Below are 18,043 nucleotides of genomic sequence, written 5' to 3'. Positions count from 1 at the left end.
AAGTCTGTTATGAGATCGTAGATATAAATTGATTACTATTCGTTTTCAGTTGAAGGGAGGAATTGTTAGGATTAGATTTGATTTAATTATTTGAATTAGATTTGATTTAGTCATATCAAATTTAGTAATATCGGAATTGATTCAATAACGTTATATATATAATAGCCAATTTCATTCTTCAATAGTAGGAGAGATTTCTCCGAATTTTTCTGATATTTCCAATTTTTCTTTTTCGGTTCCTAACAGAGACAATGTCCAACTATTAGGGAAGTAAGAACATGAGGTAGAAGACAAGCTTTCAAAAACTCATCTAAGGTGCACTCTCGGGGTCGAGATGCCCTATACACAAAAAACTTAACAAGATCCAACAACCAATCAAGTGGTGCCCCAAGTTCAACAAAGAGTAATTTTATTACATGCTTTTGGTTGATAGTTGATTAAAGAGAGCAATTTTAAGAGCGTCGAGCTACGGTAACTTTCAATCCATTGGCCATGGACAGAATAGTCATCATTCTGTAGCTCACTTCATGCCCACTCACCAAACTAAATTTGTAGAATCTGCACAAAATGGCAAGCGCCATTTTCATCTGTAGATATGCCGAGTCTTTCCCCATGCAGATCCTTGGTCCTGCCTGCATTAAATAATATATTGATGGTATGATATTGTCCACTTTGAGCGTAAGCTCGGACTTCCTCAAAAATGTCTCATACCAATGGAGATGTATTCCTTACTTATAAACTCGTGATCAACCCCATAATTAGCCAATATGAGACTCCTCTCTCAACAATTCTCCCCTCGAACAAATTACACCATGGAGCCTGCCCTAAGGCCTATGGAGCCCTCGAACAACCTCCTCTTAATTGAGGCTCAACTCCTTTGGAGCCCTCGAACAAAGTAAACCCTTTGTTTGACACTTGGGTCACTTTTGACTACACCTTCGAGGCTCATAACTTCCTTGTTTGACATTTGAGGATTCTATTGACATGGCTAAGTTAAAGGCATGACTCTGATACCATGTAAGGAATCACATACCTCCACAAATGGTATGATATTGCCCACTTTGAGCATAAACTCTCGTAGCTTTGCTTTGGGCTTCCCTAAAAGACCTCATACCAATGGACATATATTCCTTACTCATAAACTTATGATTAATCCCTTGATTAGCCAATATGGACTCCTCTCTCAAAAATTCTCCCCTCAAATGAAGTACGTCATAGAGCCTCCCCTCAGACCTATGGAGCCCTTAAACCGTCTATCCTTAATTGAGGCTCGACTTCTTTGGAGCCCACGAACAAAGTACACCCTTTGTTCCACACTTAGTCACTTTTGACTATACCTTCGAGACTCACAACTTCTTTGTTCGACATTCGAGAATTCTATTGACATAGCTAAGTTAAGGGCATGACTCTGATACCATGTAAGAAATCACAAACCTCCACAAATGGTATGACATTATCAACGAAGATGTATTCCTTACTAATAAACTCATGATAAGCCCCTTAATTAGCCGATACGAGACTCCTCTCTCAACACATTGTATAACAGAATAAAGGAATAATGACCTGAAACGCTGTGAATTTGAACGGGGATTCGTTATGAAAAACGCCTTGTTTGAGCCATCTTTCAGGGTTAAAAGAAGTTGCATCAGAACCCCAATTGTATTCCATTCTTCCCATTGAGTAAGGAACATATGTCACCATCCCTCCAGCTCTTACCTTCGTCCCATCAGGCAATACATCATCCTCCAAAACCCCCTTCGGATCCTAAATACTTATAACATAAAATATTTCATTGTTCATAAACCAAAGCTTTAATGGTTTATATAAGTACTAATATTTTTATACCTGAGGGACTGCAGGGTATAGGCGTAGCGTCTCAGTGATCATAGCATGCAAATAATGCAATCTATTAAGAGAATCATAATTAAGAAGCTCTGCAAATTGCGCTACTCTTCTCTCAAAGGATTGGATATCAGATGGATGATGGTGAAGCAATGAAATTCCCTCTTCTTTGGCTCTTTCTTCTTCAAAGCTCTTGAGCTCTGAGTAAACTCTGTCAGCTACATGGCTATGAGTCATTACCATATAAATAGCCCATGAAAGAGTTGCAGCTGTTGTGTCACGTCCAGCAATCACGAAGTTTAGAACGACATCTCTTAAGCTTTTGTTCGTGAAATTGTTGTTTGGGTCTTCCCCTAACTCGATAAATCTCGACAATATGTCATGTTTTATCTGTCGTGTCGTGTCATGTCATAACATAGCATAGCATAGCATAAGTAAGTGAGTGAATGGAGTTAGTGTAAAAGGATAATGATAAAATGACCTTATTGGGTGTGGTTGGAGCTTGTTGGATCTCATTTTTCCTTGTGGCAATGACAGAGTAGGTGAAGTGGTCGATGACTTTGATGGACTTCTGAAGAAGAGCTTCGGACCCCAAATTCAGAAATCTTTTAATCTTCCAGAAAGGATCGATGAAGCGAAGGGTGACAATCATGTTGGCTGTGTCAAAGGCCTTAGCGAACCCATTTTCTGGCAAATTTGGAGCCAATGATCCAATTTCAACCCCGAATCCCACCTTGCATATGGAGTCCAAAGTCATTCTCATCAGCAATTCCTGCACCAATAATTTCAACCATGGTTGAGGATGATGCTCAAAATGGACATTAAAGTTATGCCCTTAACTTAGCCATGTCAATACAATCCTCAAATGTAGAACAAATAAGTTGGGATCCTAGAAAGTGTAGTCAAAAGTGACTCAAGTGTCGAACAAATGGTATACTTTGTTCAAGAGCTCTAGAGAAACGAGGCGAGCCTCCTCGATTAAGCGGAGGCTGTTTGAGGGCTACATAGGCCTCAGGGGAGGCTCTATGGTGTACCTTCAAAAAGTGTAGTCAAAAGAACTCAAGTGTCGAACAAAGGGTGTATTTTGTTTTAGAGCTCTAGAGAAAAGAGTCAAGTCTCGATTAAGGGGAGGCTATTCAAGGGCTACATAGACCTCAAGGGAGACTCTATGGTGTACTTTGGTCAAGGGGAGGATTGTTGGGAGAGAGTCCCACGTTAGCTGACTTACGAAATGATCATGAGTTTATAAGTAAATAATCCTTATACTCAAAGTGGACAGTATCATACAATTGTAAAGGGTCATGATTCCTAACAGAACTCACCTGCATGTCAACCTGCTGGTTATGCAAAGACGCCCGTGTCAAAATACCCGAGAGCTTGAGGCTATACTCTCTAAAAACCAAGGCACTAAAATCCCTCAAATTCTTAGAAGCAAACTCGAAGCTAGCAGTCTTCCTTTGTTTCCTCCAAAGCTCTCCATCCACATTGAAGATCCCATCTCCAAGAAGCACTTCCATGTAAGAATGGTAGGCGTCGCCCTTAGGGTAGTTGGGGAAGTTGGTCTTGAGAATGTGCTGAACATTGGCAGGGTCAGCAATGTAAGTATAAGTAGTGAAAGGCATAGGAACCACAACAGTTTTGGAGAGATTAAGGTAACCAAGAAGCCAATCATGCATTCTATGGTAGTTCAGGAGCTGCTCCAATGCTGCTCCTAGAAGTGGCCATGTCTTGGGACCTGTGTTCTTCCTTTGGTTCCATCTATGGATAATCATCCATGTCCAAACCAAGCAGGTTGCCACCCCCAACACTCCACTTTTTGAACTGTACCATTCTTGATCAACCATTTCACCACTCAAACACTAACAAAGCACACTGTTTTGTTTCATGGGGGGAGCTGTTTATATATATAATAATAGTAATTTGCATTTGGATACAGCAATCTTTATATGTTTTACTGCATAATTAACATCCCTTTTGTGTGCTCAACCTAACCCTTCTTTACCCAATTCATTCACCTAACCTTCCCATTTTAGTTATTACCATCTTTATGTATCTTTTTTTTACCATTTTCTTTTCATGGATTTCAATAAAATCTCTCTTTTTTTTTTCTTTTTTTTCACTACTTGGGTTTAGAATTTGAAAAACGCTCATACACTATTAACTGTTTTAGGAACTTGTCCAGAAATACTGTAATAAAAGGAAGATAGAGTTTGTCGCTGGGTATTTGACCAAATAGGATCATCCAGTTCCTATAAAACCTATCACTCAAATATCTATACTTGGAGATAGGGCTAACCGGAGCGAAAAGGGTTTTCATGAGATCGAAAGTTCAAACTATTAACCCCATACCAGATTTGTGAATAAGTGATTGTATAATGATGAATAAGGAATATATTATTATTTGATTTTAAATTTTGAAAATTCAACTATACGGTCATTTGTAAAGCAACTTTAAAAAATAAAAATAAAATAAAAAAGTAATTTTTAAATAATAAAATTATTAAATGGGATTTAAAGAGATATATAATAAGCCTAAATTAAATAAATTAAATAATAACAGTTTTATCTCGCCGAAAAAAACAATTTAAAAAAGAAAATATATATAAATATATGAGGACGAAAATTTTGGGTTGGCGCCAAAATTGTTCCCGGCAATCGTCCTCAGCGACTGCGCGCGAAAACCCTGAAAATGTCTCTCTTCCCGCCTTCCCCCCTTCGTTTATCTACAGCCTTCTTCCTCCATTACTGTCCAATCCTTCTGCGTCTCCAAGAATCCATCCTTTTCTTCAATTTCCTCCCTCATGGATCTCTCCAAGATTGCCAGGAAGCTCGATCTTTCCGACTCCGAAACCCTCACCCGGAAAGCTGGGGAATTTCGTCGCCTCTCCGATCTCCAGTTCAATTCTTCCGCTATTGGCGTTGTAAGCTTTCATCTGCATCTCTTTCAATTCTTCTGTGATCGGAAATTGTTCGATTTTGTATTTAATCTATATCTCGTTCTTGGTTTTTTGTTTTTAGGGTGAGGTTTGCAAGGCCATAATCTGTTTGGAAATCGCCGCTACGAGGTATGGTTTCGATTGGTGATTGAACTTTGTTTCATTCTGGTTTCTAAATTGTAATTCCATAGGTATTTGGATTTTGATTAGAATGGATGCATTATATCGCAGATTAGGGATTTTATTTGATAGATCCAATGCTATCAAGCTAAGTGGGATGTCGGAAAAGGCGTATACCAGATCTTTCAATTTGTTTCAGAATGGTCTTGGTTTCAAGTGCGTCTTTCGAACTCTACCTTTCTGTTTCTGTGATTCTTTAATGTATTTAGTTTATCGAATTCCTTTGGTGCTGCAGAAGTAAGCTCGATATCAGAGAATTGGCAGTGCAGTTTGGGTGTGTTAGGCTGGTTGCTTCAGTTCAAAAGGGCTTATCTCTGTAAGATCTCTATAATTGAAACTTTTCATTTTAGTTTCTTCACATTTCTTCTCAAATCTCATTTTTATTGAATTATGAAATACGCGTATAGCAGTACTCTTGTTCATTGAAATGTTGATCAATGAAAAGTGAATTTCTCTTGCCTTCTATCAGTTATTCTAATCTGTAATTTTAACTGTCTTTTTAAAATTCATCAGCTCATATCACGATATTCCTTGTTTTAGATACAAGGATCGGTTTGTTGCGTCACTGCCAGCTTCGCGACGCGCTAATGCCGACTTCTCCCGATCAGTATTTACAGCTGCAGCTTTTTACTTGTGTGCAAAAAAACACAAGGTACCCCATGAATTACATTTTTTCTGTTTTGCAACACGGATATATGCTTGTTCTGTAACTCTTACTGGAAATGCTTCTTTCATATAACAGCTGAAGGTTGACAAAGTTAAGCTCATTGAACTCAGTGGAACATCTGAATCTGAATTTTCATGTGTAAGAACATTATTCCTTTCTGTTGAGTTGTGCATGAAATTGAGACAATTATTGACCAATTCTTGGCATTGCAGGTTGCTACTTCCATGAAGGACTTGTGCTTTGACGTCTTTGGAATTTCTAGTGAAAAGAAAGATCCCAGGGATGCCAAAGGGAACAGAGGTATGTGTCTCTCATGCTTCATTTTCTCCATTTTCTCTCACTTTGTTAGCTTAGCTTATGCCTTTTGCACCCTCACAATTGGATTGCAGACATGTTAGATGCATTGCCAGAGAAAAGGAAACGTGAGGATGGCGGTTACTTATCTGATGATAATGAAGAGGTACCAAGTAGCTGCATGTCAAGTACTTGAATTTCATGAAAGAAGTCTACTAATTGTCCGTGTTCAAAGATGTCACGCTTTGCATTTTTGCCAAAATTGAGTCTAGAAGAGTTGTTTTTCAATATCATGTTTCAAGCCTTTACTGTTGTTTCTAAATGTGTCTCGTCTCTGTTTCTTTTCTTGTTCCATTCCATTACATGCTTAATGGCCTTAAATTTTGTATTGACTATTAATGGGGCGTGCTATTTCTAGTTTTCAAGATCAAAACGACGCAAACCAATGGATGAACATGCTTATAATCAGTGGAAATCCTCTGTCATTGCTTCCAATAACCTGACCAAGACAAGAGGTCTTTTGACAATACTCATCCTCCATTGTTTAAATTTCTGGTTTTAGTCACATAACATCTAACTATTATTGTGCTCTTCTTCCAGTTCTTAGCAAGCGAACCAGGCAAACTTCCCTCATGGAAATTAAAGAAAAGATGTCAAAGTAGGAGATGGAACAAGTCTTTGAGGTGCCACAGTATTTGAATGAAGATTGTCACAAAGGGAGGCAGAAGTGGATGGTTGAACCACTCTATTTCCTTGCATCAAATTGGGTTGCATAAGTTGAGCATTTGGGGTTGCATAAGTTGAGCATTTGGGGTTGCATAAGTTGAGCATTTGGGGTTGCATAAGTTGAGCATTTGGGGTTGCATCGGGAGGATACCATCACTACCGTGGCCACATTTTTCTTACAAACCGTTGTGCCACAGAAAGGCCAGAAATTTTGCCTGGACACATTAGTGTCCCAATGTATTTATGAATGTAATGTACAGACACGAGTCTCAAAGTTTTATGAATCCTCAGTTCTAACTCCACTGGTGGATTATCCATTTGAGGTTGAGAATGAATATCTTGTAGGGAACTGTTTATCGATGTATGTAAACATTCCTCCACGTCTCATGCTTCTGAATAAATACTGTATGAATTCTTGTTATTCAACTTTAGAAATGAAAGGATATAATTATAGATAAAAGTATTTTTTCCACTTATTCTTATTTTTACCTCTTTCATTTATTTTAAGAGGTAGATTGTTAAGAGCCTTAGTTCTCATGTCAAGAACAAGAACATGACATGTGAAACGAGTAAGAGCCTATAAGTAGATTACTTATTAAGTTTTTGTACCTTGATCTGGGTATACACATCAATAACATAAATTTAATGTTATTGTCCATTTATAAAAAGTTAGGTGGAGAAGCATGACCTACAACTATGGCGCTAAAGCTCGCAAATCAATTGATTACACACTTTAAGAATGAATGATCAACAAATTGAATTCAACATAAATGAATTACACACTTTAAGAATGAATGATAACAAATTGAATTCAACATAAATGTATGAATGTATGGAGTACTCGAACGATATGGAGAATATTAAGGAAGAAGAATTAGAGAAAGAGTAGTAAGAGCAAGCAGAAGAGAGTATAGTGAGAATTGTAGAGAAAGAACATTACCAAATGAGACTTTCTAATAAGAATTACGGTGTTTCAAATGTTCCACCTAGACCTAAGATACGATCTAAGGCCAAGAAAATTCAACAAGTAATAATTCTTCATCTACAAAATTGGATAAGCTTGGTTCAATTATTATTTCATGTGTCACAAGCTGATTCAATCGAGAAATGATCATTTGGAGGTTCAAAAGTGAATATTTACACAGTTGAAGTAGCTGATAAAGTTGATATAAATTACATGTAATTGATAAGTTGTTAAAAAAACTTTATTTTATTATTTTTAATTTCATAATGAAAAAAAGGTAGGTAGTTATTTGTCAAATTAACTTCTCTGGTGGAAATTAGAAAAGTGGGAGTAAATTATGATCACTAATTTAATTTATTTAGTGGGCATTTGAAGAATTAAAAGTTTTTTGTGAAGAAATTATAAATACCCACAAATTATTAAGTAAAAGGCAAATTTTGATGAATGAAAATTTAGCTCTTAAATGTAAACTTTTACCTTATAAATTTAAACATCATATATTTGTCATTTCTAAGTTTCAAAGTTTCAAACTCGTGGTAGACTGCAACGAGCTATTCAATCAAACCTTTATCAAGTTTGATTGTGGAGTGAAATTAAGAATAAGGTTTCAAATATTGTTTCTAGAATTTTGATGAGGTAATCTAATTCTAGTATTATCTCTTGGTTGATAAAAATTTTATATAAAAAAGCTTTAATTTCTTTGATTCAAGAATTCTTGCTTCAACCAAAAAAATTAGATCGTTGGGTTGTTGATTAGAGTTGCCTTATCAATTTTGTATAAGTAACTTAAAAAGCATTACTATCCAAACCAAGAAGGCACAAGGAGGTAGTACAACCTCATGGAACGAAGAAGAGTCTCACCGCAAAGAAGTAGTAGGTGAGATTCTTATAGAGAAGAGTCGAAGAGTTGACAAACTAAAAAAGTGGTTTTCAATCGTTCCTGACAGATTGGAAGAAACTTCTCAAGACAAAAATCAGCTAGAAGCGCATTGAGAGACTTGAAGTCAACCTCATCCTAAATCACTAAGTTTGTTAAGAGTCGGTTAACAGAGACGTCAACCACTTGAGTGGGGAAGAATGTTATGATTATGCTTGTCCAATTCGTATTACTTGTAGCTGCATGTCGAATGTTCGAGTCATGCTTGTATAGGACATGTTATCTATGACCACGTATCCATTCTAAACTCATTTTACTTACTTTCATGTCTATTTAGGTCTTTACTATTCCTATCATGTTAATCACGGGTGTACAATTACCAAGGCTAAAATGCCAAAAAATGTACTATAGGGGTACGTGACTAGTCATCAATTCTTCCTACTCGAGTAATGTGCTATCAAAATTGTAGTTGTTGCATATTCGATTTTAGCCTATAACATTACTTCCTTACAAATTATTTTAACGGCATATTCGATTGGAGTTGTTTGTTGTTGGTGGTAGAACACGTGAGGAGGATGCGCACGTGATAAGGTTTGTGCCTCTAAATATCTCACCCACCGACTCACCCTCCATACTCCCCCACGTCTTCGCATTCCCACTTTTGTTGACTTTTTTTTTTTATCTTTTATTTCTTAAACTCATCGTGGCCGTCCATGTATCAATTTTTCAATCTACTCTGTGTCCCTAATCATGTCGTTCAAATCAAAGCGCGTGCGGGCCCCACTCCCTCCAACTCAGATGTGGAACTGGAACTGGCACCAAATACGACGTCGTTTCAATTATGTTCTATTTATTTATTTTATGTATTACATAATTCGTTAAATTAAATAATCAGGGAGTTATTCATCAAATTTTAAATTTTTTTTAAAAATATTTTTGAAATAAAGTATATGGTGTGCGAATAAGATATAATATATTGATTTTTTTTTTTTTTTTTTTTTTTTTTAATGTAAGAAAATGTTTAGAAAAGAAATTAGAGGTTAAATAAAGAAGTATTTAAAATAATTTACATGTTTTAGATTCCAGTGAGAGAGGAGACAGAGATCTTTTAGAGTCTTGGTTGGAGCTGGGTGGGGTTTCTCTCACTCATTGCTTCTTCTCTTCCGTTTCCTTTCAGATCCCCACCTCCACCTTCCCACCAGATCTAAACTCCATTCTGTTTCGTATTTCTTCTTCTTCTTCTTCTTCTTCTTCTTCTTCTTCTGCTGCCGATTGCTTCGCCTCTCTTCCTGCCATCGGTGAGGGATCTGATTCGGAACACTTGCGCGCTTTTCTTTGTTTTCAATTTCAGAATTCGCCTCATTGTTTCTTGTTTCTACTCTATGCTTGATTTACTTTACCTCGTTTTTTGTGTTGATCGGAGTGTTCAATTCCTGATTCTTCCATTTTATTCTTTTTCTCTGCTGTCGGTGAGTGGGTTGCGGGCTGTCTTTCTGCCCCTCGGATTTCTGAAATTTAGTTACGTTTGTAGTTTGATTCTATTGCACGTTTAATTATACTATACTTGTGTCCAATTTACGTTTTCGTTTCTTAGGGCTCAAGCTTCTGTTAAAATAGTCGGGATGCGAGATTTACTAGGTGAACTATTGGTATTTGTTTTTTCAAGACTCTTGTCGCGGATCTGAGTGGATCCGGTTTTTTTTTTTTTTTTTTTTTTTTTTTTTTTTTTTTTTTATTATTTTAGAGATGATACTTCTAGGCATTGATTACTTTGGGATTGCTATTACAATCCAGAGCTGTTGGAATTAAAGTGGAACATGCGTATGAATTATCTACTTTGATAGCGCTGCTTTGTACTTTACTTCCAATTTACTTACTATTGTGTGGAAACCATACAGGGGCATTATGGCACCCAAACCAAGCTCAGGTGATGGTAGGACAAGGAGTTGGGTCCAAATTTTTATAGTTGTAGGATTGTGTCTTTTCTTCTACATACTAGGGGCATGGCAGCGGAGTGGGTTTGGGAAGGGAGATAGTATAGCTATGGAGATTACTAAGACTGGATCTGACTGCAATATCGTTTCGAATTTGAATTTTGAGACGCATCATGGAGGTGAGGTCGAGACTATTAATGAGTCGGAATCAAAATCTAAAATATTTGAGCCATGTAAATCTCGATATACGGATTATACTCCTTGTCAAGATCAAAGGCGTGCAATGACCTTCCCCAGGAATAACATGATTTATCGTGAGAGACATTGCCCTGCTGAGGAAGAAAAGTTGCATTGTTTGATACCAGCCCCCAAAGGATATGTAACACCCTTCCCTTGGCCAAAAAGTCGAGACTATGTTCCATTTGCGAATGCACCGTATAAGAGTTTGACCGTCGAGAAAGCTATACAGAACTGGATTCAGTATGAAGGCAATGTATTTAGGTTCCCTGGTGGAGGAACTCAGTTTCCTCAAGGGGCTGATAAGTATATCGATCAACTTGCTGCTGTGATTCCTATTAAAAATGGGACAGTTAGGACAGCTCTTGATACTGGTTGCGGGGTATGCTATTCTCATTATACTTCTTACTTATTTCTTTCTTACCTTCCTTATATGCACTTTAAATTCTCTTGGGTACATGCATTTGTTTATTGAATTTCTGTTCGTGGTTTCCTTAGGTTGCCAGTTGGGGTGCGTATCTTCTAAGTAGAAATGTGCTAGCCATGTCATTTGCACCACGAGACTCTCACGAAGCACAGGTTCAATTTGCTCTTGAAAGAGGAGTGCCTGCAGTTATTGGTGTTCTGGGTACCATTAAGCTGCCTTATCCATCTAGAGCCTTTGACATGGCTCATTGTTCTCGCTGCTTAATCCCGTGGGGTGGAAATGGTGAGAATTAGGATTGACGCACTTACAAAATGTACCTTACAAAAAGCATTGTTGAGTTCTTTACAACAAAAATATGAATAAAAGCAAGCAGTGTTGGTAATTTTAGAGGTCACATCTATTCTTTTTCTGCAGATGGAACATACCTAATGGAAGTTGATCGAGTTCTGAGGCCGGGTGGTTATTGGGTGCTTTCGGGTCCTCCAATCAACTGGAAGACTAATTATAAGTCATGGCAGCGCCCTAGAGATGAACTTGAGGAGGAGCAGAGAAAGATTGAGGATATTGCCAAGCTTCTTTGCTGGGAAAAGAAGTTTGAGAAGGGTGAAATTGCTATTTGGCAGAAGAGAGTAAATACTGATTCATGCCCTGACAGACAGGATGATTCTCGTGATATCTTTTGCAAATCTCCAGTATCAGATGATGTCTGGTATGATCGTAGTTGGTGTCTTATCAATACCTTCGTCTATTTATACAAGAACTCTTTTATTAAAACTAATCGTTGCATGGACTCAGACTGATGTATACGTTAATGAACTTAGGTATGAAAAAATGGAGACCTGTATCACTCCATATCCTACTGTTGAGAGCTCTGATGAGGTTGCCGGTGGTGAACTGAAGACATTTCCTTCAAGGCTTTATGCTGTACCTCCTAGAATTTCTAGTGGTTCTATTCCTGGAATTTCTGTTGAGGCCTATCATGAGGACAATAACAAATGGAAGAGGCATGTGAAGGCTTACAAGAAGATCAATAAACTTATTGATACTGGAAGATATCGTAACATTATGGATATGAATGCTGGTTTGGGAAGCTTTGCCGCAGCCCTTGAATCTTCTAAACTATGGGTAATGAACGTGGTACCCACAATAGCCGAGAAAAATACTCTTGGTGCCATCTATGAACGAGGATTAATTGGCATTTACCATGACTGGTATCTCTCTTCCCCTTTATTCATCTTATATGATGTTAGCAATTCATATGAATTTATCCTTCAATTGTTTTTAACTTTAAGGAAATATCCTTTACTCTTTTAATTAAACTTTAAGGTAACTTATGATTTCACCCCAAAATGCATTTCCTAATGATCAAGAACGCAGTTTAAGCATTTTAGAACATCCATTTTGAGTCTTCTGATATTGAACGTATTTCTTTTCAAGTCCTGTTGCTTCTGTTCATTACAATAACTAGTTTCTGAGTTATTTAATACATTTTCCCTATTATATTCTACTGCCGTTAAGCATTTTAAGACATGCTCTGTTTTCTTTTCTATTTTATGGTTCAGGTGTGAAGCTTTCTCCACTTATCCTAGGACGTATGATCTCATTCATGCCCATGCCATTTTCAGTTTGTACAAGGACAAGTAAGTACTTGAATTTGAATAAACATCAAATTTGAAGTTTCTTCTCCTGCAATTTATATTTTCACGCGTTAGTGGTAGTGTTGGATGTGTTAGGAATCACGACTCTCCACAATGATATGATATTGTCCACTTTGAGCATAAGCTCTCATGGCTGTGCTTTGAGCTTCTCCAAAAGGCCTCATACTAATAAAGATGCATTCCTTACTTATAAACTCAGGATCATTCCTTATAATTATCCGATGTCGGACTCCCTCCCAACAATGATGAGATTATAATTTATCAATTGCATTGGTTTAACATACCCAATGACATAACATTTATTCTTATTGTGTAACTGATATGGTTGTAATGTAATTATTATTATACACAGATGCAAGATGGAGGACATTCTTCTGGAAATGGACAGGATTTTGAGACCGGAAGGAGCAGTGATATTCCGGGACGAAGTGGACGTACTTGTTAAGGTAAAGAAGATGATAGGAGGAATGAGATGGGATGCAAAAATGGTGGATCATGAGGATGGTCCTCTGGTGGCTGAGAAGATACTGGTTGCTGTGAAGCAGTATTGGGTCGTAGGTGGAAACAACTCCACATCACACTGAAATTTCTTTCCAGGGCTGCTTACAAAATTCCGTCGCTCAACATACAACGCCCTCCTCCCCCGTAATATACTCTTTTTTCTACACACCACGGAGGGAAAGTGGGAGAACGCAGAGCCCAGCTAAGCTAGCTAGCTTCGTTTAGCTGCAGGTGCGCTTTGTTTCAAAATTTCCCCTGTTTTTTGAGCCTGTCTGTTGTGACCAAGACAATTACTGCCTTAGCTCCCATTTTTATGTGCTAATTGTGTTGTCTAATTTATTATATCCACGCACCCCTTTCAAAGAAAGAAACTTAAAAACATCATAGTTGGGTTGGGTTGGGTTGGGTTGGATTGAGTTTGGTTGTTTTCTCTTATCTGCCTTCTCTGTAATTCTATTATGTTACTAACTTATATAATGCCTATATCTTTGGTAATTTATTTTCCTTCCAATGTTTAGTTTATTTATTTATATTTATTTTGATTTCTACCTTTGACCTCAAATGAATGAGAAGAAAAGAGCACATGTGTACATGTTAGTTATATGTTAGTTATAGATGGTTCATATTTTTTAAACCTTTAGGGTTAAGTTTTAGTTAATTAATTTAAAATAATTATGATTTGAATTTTTTTTTTTTTTTGACTACTTTTAACAATGAAAGAAAATTAGATTAATAATTTTAAATTAATTAAGAGTCATTAATTAATTTAAAATTTTAACTAATTAGTCATGTTGGAGAGGAAAATAGAAATCAAATGCAAATAGGAATCATGTTGTTCATTCCACGGTGGGATTTGAATACAGTCTAATGTGCACTACTTTCATACGCATAAAACCCACCCGACTTACACTACTTTCATGCATCGTAAGTCTCATTGGGTATGCACCATTTTCATATGTAAGCGGTATCAATTTTATACTTAATGACTTTACACTAAAATGTTTTAATACAAATAGGGATCCCGAAAGAGTCATAGAAAGAAGAGAATACAAATATATATATATATATTTTTGGAAGGCATAAGTTTTAATACAGAATGAATCATCACACTCATTCCTTTCACATATAATATTCTCATCATTTCCATGTCAAACATAAAACATTCAACGATATGATCAACGTTGATAACTTCTTGTAGAGGCTTAATTTCAAAGGAGCCCAAAATTTTCAACTACCTATCTTTGTATGCAGTTAATAACCTTAAAACTCATGTATCTCCCTAGATAGGTTTAAAGAATTCTTGAATCGACTCAAAACCGGAGGAAAAGACACTAAATCGAATTGATCCAAAACAATGAAGAAACCCTTGAAGGACCTAGCTAAACCAAGTCAAATTGGACCTACACCAATCATCCTAATGGTATTGAACCGACCTAAACTTCATTGCATTGTTCCTTGAATTGATTAGGAATAGTTTTATCAATGAGAAAAACGGTTCAACGAAGTTTAATTAAAGAGCACTGATCATTCAGCTTCACCGACTATTCCTATCTCACGCTCAATCTTATTTATAAGTAAAACTTGAACAAAACTTCTAAATTGCTACTTACCCTAGTAATCAATACTTTTTAAGCTTATTCTAGTCTTAAAATCAAAGGATAGCTCGTAGCTATTTAATACTTGATTGAGATTTGAGATTTGATAATAAATTCATAATTACTCCATTATCTCCCATAAATATCTTAAAACAAACTCAAAATCATCAACCAAATTCATTTGGCATATTTTAGTCCAAACTTAAGGTTAGAAACATCATAATTGGGTAACAAAATCAGACCCAATTCATATTAAAAGTAAACTATGTCTTCTTCCTCGAGACACTATATATTATGTACTTTAATATATCTAATATTAATATATTTTAATAGGTGATATACCGAAAGAATATCAAAGCTCATTCAAACTGCATTTGTTGATGGATTAATAGTAATTAAAACTTGAAATTATATATGGGAAGGAGTATCGATATACTACTAATAGACTAATGGTATACTTTAAACACATTTTGAATGAGTATTGATATACTATTATAACATAAATGTTATAGTTTAGATGAATTTGAATGTGTATTGAAAACCCCTTATGCATATTTGAATGAGTCAACTATGATATACTTGAAATGAATTTTGAATCAATATTGATCGTTAGACTTGAAATGTTCGTACAAGAACTATATATTTGAAGTAATATGTAGTTACATGAAATTGAAGATATAGTTCTTAGTGATATTATTTGCAAACGAGAAATTGGAGATTTATTTGGTAGTGCTCTCAGTGTTGACTAAAGGGGAAGAAGTAAATTGAAAAGCCCAAACAAAGGCCGATCAAAATCAAAGCATCGGAAATTTTTTTCAAGCAAACCAAATGTAATGTGTTGAAATTGTGGAGGAAAAGGTCACTCTCTATCTGATTATACAAGAGCGAAGAGAAACCAAAATCACAAATCAGAGATGATAATGATTCTATAAATTTAGCAGAAGACATCGATGATGGTCTATTCCTTAGTGTGGACAGTCTGAATGAATCCTAGATTTTGGATTCAGGTGCATCTCTTATTTGTCTCTAGAAGTGTATTTTGATGACAACAAAGCCTTGGAGATTGAAGAAAAGAGGATGTATACATAAAAACTCTCGTAGGAAATTAGTGAATGTTAAAGAATGTTAGATATATTCATAGTCTCAAGAAAAACATGACCTCTATTTGTCATTTGGATAGCACATGTTATGTAGCAGAGTTTGGGAAGAGTTCGTGGAGGATTATGAAGTTTGTTATGGTGGTAGCACGTGGCACAAAATTTGGAACCTTATACACTACTACAGGGTGCATAAACATGGTTGCTTTTGTTCAGAATACTTCAAATTCAAGTTTATGGTACCATAGACTTGGACATATGAGCTGGATGAGATGCTTTGGTTGAGAATGCTTCAAATTCAAATAAATGAAGATGCTAGACGAGAAAGGAGTTTTAGAAGGCATGAAATCTGTTGATATGGGTCCTTGTAAGAGCTGCGTTACGAGCAAACAAAAACGAGTTAGCTTCACAAAGGCTATTGAAAATTGAAGAAAATGCGGTTGGAAATGGTCCATACAAACGTTTGAGGACCATCTCCAGTTCCATCACTTGGTGGATCAAAGTTCTACGCTGCCTTCATCGATGATTTCAGCAGGAAGGTGTGGATTTAATTCTTGAAACACAAGTTATATGTGTTTGCCACCTTCAAGAATTAGAGAGCTAAAGTTGTAAATTAAACCGACTTGAAGATCAAATGCATGAGGTCTGACAATGAAGAAGAGTATGACAAGTCATAATTCAAATCATTTTGTGCAGTTGAGGGAATTAGATTAACGAGGAGAATTCCTAGTACAACAAGACAAAATGGTGTTGTTGAAAGGATAAATTTGACATTGAATGAGCAAGCAATGAGTATGAGGATTCATTATGGATTGTCAAAGACATTCTGCGTCGATGTTGTAAATACAACAACCTACTTGATCAATAGAGAGCCGTCAGTACCCTTGGAGTTCAAGTTGTCAAAAGAGGTATGGAGAGGAAAAAATCTCAAAGTACTCTTACTTAAAGAACTTTTGGTTGCATTGTTCATGTTATGAGAGAACTTTTGGTTGCATTGTTCATGTTAGATTCAGAGGAGAGAGACAAGCTTGAAAGAGACAAACTAACATTGAGGTTGTGAAGTGCTAATTCATAGGCTATGATTATGACAAGTTCATGTACAAGTTTTGGGACGACAAAAATAGAAAAATTCTGAGAGATTGTGGGGTGACTTTTGATGTAAAGCAATTGTGAAAGCTTTTTAGAATTCTTTTTACTTTCAATGATAGAGTGGAAGGTAAATTTTGAAGACTTTATTCTCAAAAAAGAGGTAATATTAAATTTATTTATTATCTGTTTATTGCAACATTGTTATATCACAATTTTTTTTTTTTTTTTTTTTTTGGTAATTGAGGGCCTCCATTTTCAACAATGTCGTGCAAGTCTATTTTAATGTATGTAAAATGTTTATATAATAATTCTTATTTTTGTTATATATAATTTATTTAAACTAAAAAAGTGTTTTTAATTTCATGATCTATTCTTCTATTTTATTTTTATTTTTAGAGTGTAACCAATTGTAATAAGAAGGGTTGTTATTTAATTTTTTTTAGTTCTATAATAATGTTGAACTATGTTAGGATGTTACATTTTTTGTTTATTGTTGTTTATAAATTTATTTATTTATTTTTTTGAATGTTTATAGATTGATTTTTATTTGTTTGTTAACTCTTCATATCTTTTCGATAACATGGTATGGAATAATATTGAATTATGGATAAATAAAACTTTTTAAAACACCCAATCCGAAAATAGAGGGTTGGGTTGAGTTGAGTTACCCATTCTTAATCCAACCAACTGGAACTTTTGAGTTGGTCCAAAAAATTTCCTCAACTCAACCCAACCCAATCCGATTCATGTCGACCATAAACCTCTCTCTTTTTAAATATTATAAAAGTAGACCATATTTTTTTCTTCACTCACCCTCCATCAATTTCCACATCTAAACTTTAAAAAATATTGAGAGACTAAAATAATGTAGCTCGTAAGTCTGAGTCTATAAGATAATATTTAAAGTTGGAGCTAGCAAGATGTCAATGGTACATCGGAGCTTGGTAAAAATTGAGAGACAACGACCCCTACCTAAATGGGTCTACAAGCGAAGCAACAAATACTTGATTGGACGTGGG

At 35.9% G+C, this 18,043-nt stretch overlaps 3 protein-coding genes across 3 annotated transcripts; 2 read left to right on the top strand and 1 right to left on the bottom strand.

Moving 5' to 3' along the window:
• Nucleotides 1-240: 240 nt before the first annotated feature.
• On the bottom strand, nucleotides 241-3,716 carry CYP704B1 (cytochrome P450, family 704, subfamily B, polypeptide 1). The gene is made up of 5 exons (XM_023690114.2): nucleotides 3,165-3,716; nucleotides 2,324-2,614; nucleotides 1,846-2,232; nucleotides 1,564-1,764; nucleotides 241-632 (listed from the first exon to the last, which is right to left on the bottom strand). Exons 1-5 carry the CDS (start codon nucleotides 3,684-3,686, stop codon nucleotides 453-455), a joined length of 1,581 nt encoding a protein of 526 aa, XP_023545882.2. The 5' UTR covers nucleotides 3,687-3,716; the 3' UTR covers nucleotides 241-452.
• An 847-nt stretch (nucleotides 3,717-4,563) lies between these two features.
• ORC6 (origin recognition complex protein 6) lies at nucleotides 4,564-7,121 on the top strand. The gene is made up of 10 exons (XM_023690115.2): nucleotides 4,564-4,763; nucleotides 4,861-4,907; nucleotides 5,010-5,114; nucleotides 5,194-5,274; nucleotides 5,499-5,610; nucleotides 5,701-5,763; nucleotides 5,838-5,925; nucleotides 6,015-6,085; nucleotides 6,338-6,434; nucleotides 6,520-7,121. Exons 1-10 carry the CDS (start codon nucleotides 4,644-4,646, stop codon nucleotides 6,579-6,581), a joined length of 846 nt encoding a protein of 281 aa, XP_023545883.2. The 5' UTR covers nucleotides 4,564-4,643; the 3' UTR covers nucleotides 6,582-7,121.
• A 2,434-nt stretch (nucleotides 7,122-9,555) lies between these two features.
• On the top strand, nucleotides 9,556-13,747 carry LOC111805185 (putative methyltransferase PMT2). Its single transcript, XM_023690116.2, has 7 exons — nucleotides 9,556-9,784; nucleotides 10,385-11,039; nucleotides 11,156-11,366; nucleotides 11,499-11,793; nucleotides 11,906-12,295; nucleotides 12,647-12,724; nucleotides 13,095-13,747. Exons 2-7 carry the CDS (start codon nucleotides 10,392-10,394, stop codon nucleotides 13,324-13,326), a joined length of 1,854 nt encoding a protein of 617 aa, XP_023545884.2. The 5' UTR covers nucleotides 9,556-9,784; nucleotides 10,385-10,391; the 3' UTR covers nucleotides 13,327-13,747.
• Nucleotides 13,748-18,043: the final 4,296 nt, after the last annotated feature.

This window comes from Cucurbita pepo, chromosome 11, assembly GCF_057944985.1.
Source record: "Cucurbita pepo subsp. pepo isolate OVF chromosome 11, ASM5794498v1, whole genome shotgun sequence".
In the NCBI taxonomy this organism is placed as follows: domain Eukaryota; kingdom Viridiplantae; phylum Streptophyta; class Magnoliopsida; order Cucurbitales; family Cucurbitaceae; genus Cucurbita; species Cucurbita pepo.
Note: the sequence above shows the minus strand (reverse complement) of the source record. Positions and strands in the feature narration are given on the sequence as shown.

Bases quoted from the DNA above. Each gene is read 5' to 3' on its own strand.
- ORC6 (XM_023690115.2), top strand. From the start codon at position 4,644: ATGGATCTCTCCAAGATTGCCAGGAAGCTCGATCTTTCCGACTCCGAA. The intron at 5,764-5,837 runs GTAAGAACATTA...TTGGCATTGCAG, and splicing joins CTGAATCTGAATTTTCATGT to GTTGCTACTTCCATGAAGGA. The intron at 6,435-6,519 runs GTCTTTTGACAA...CTCTTCTTCCAG, and splicing joins TAACCTGACCAAGACAAGAG to TTCTTAGCAAGCGAACCAGG.
- LOC111805185 (XM_023690116.2), top strand. From the start codon at position 10,392: ATGGCACCCAAACCAAGCTCAGGTGATGGTAGGACAAGGAGTTGGGTC. The intron at 11,794-11,905 runs GTATGATCGTAG...TAATGAACTTAG, and splicing joins CCAGTATCAGATGATGTCTG to GTATGAAAAAATGGAGACCT. The intron at 12,296-12,646 runs GTATCTCTCTTC...TTTATGGTTCAG, and splicing joins ATTGGCATTTACCATGACTG to GTGTGAAGCTTTCTCCACTT.
- CYP704B1 (XM_023690114.2), bottom strand. From the start codon at position 3,686: ATGGTTGATCAAGAATGGTACAGTTCAAAAAGTGGAGTGTTGGGGGTG. The intron at 2,615-3,164 runs GTGAGTTCTGTT...TTATTGGTGCAG, and splicing joins ACCAGCAGGTTGACATGCAG to GAATTGCTGATGAGAATGAC. The intron at 2,233-2,323 runs GTCATTTTATCA...ACGACACGACAG, and splicing joins CTCCAACCACACCCAATAAG to ATAAAACATGACATATTGTC.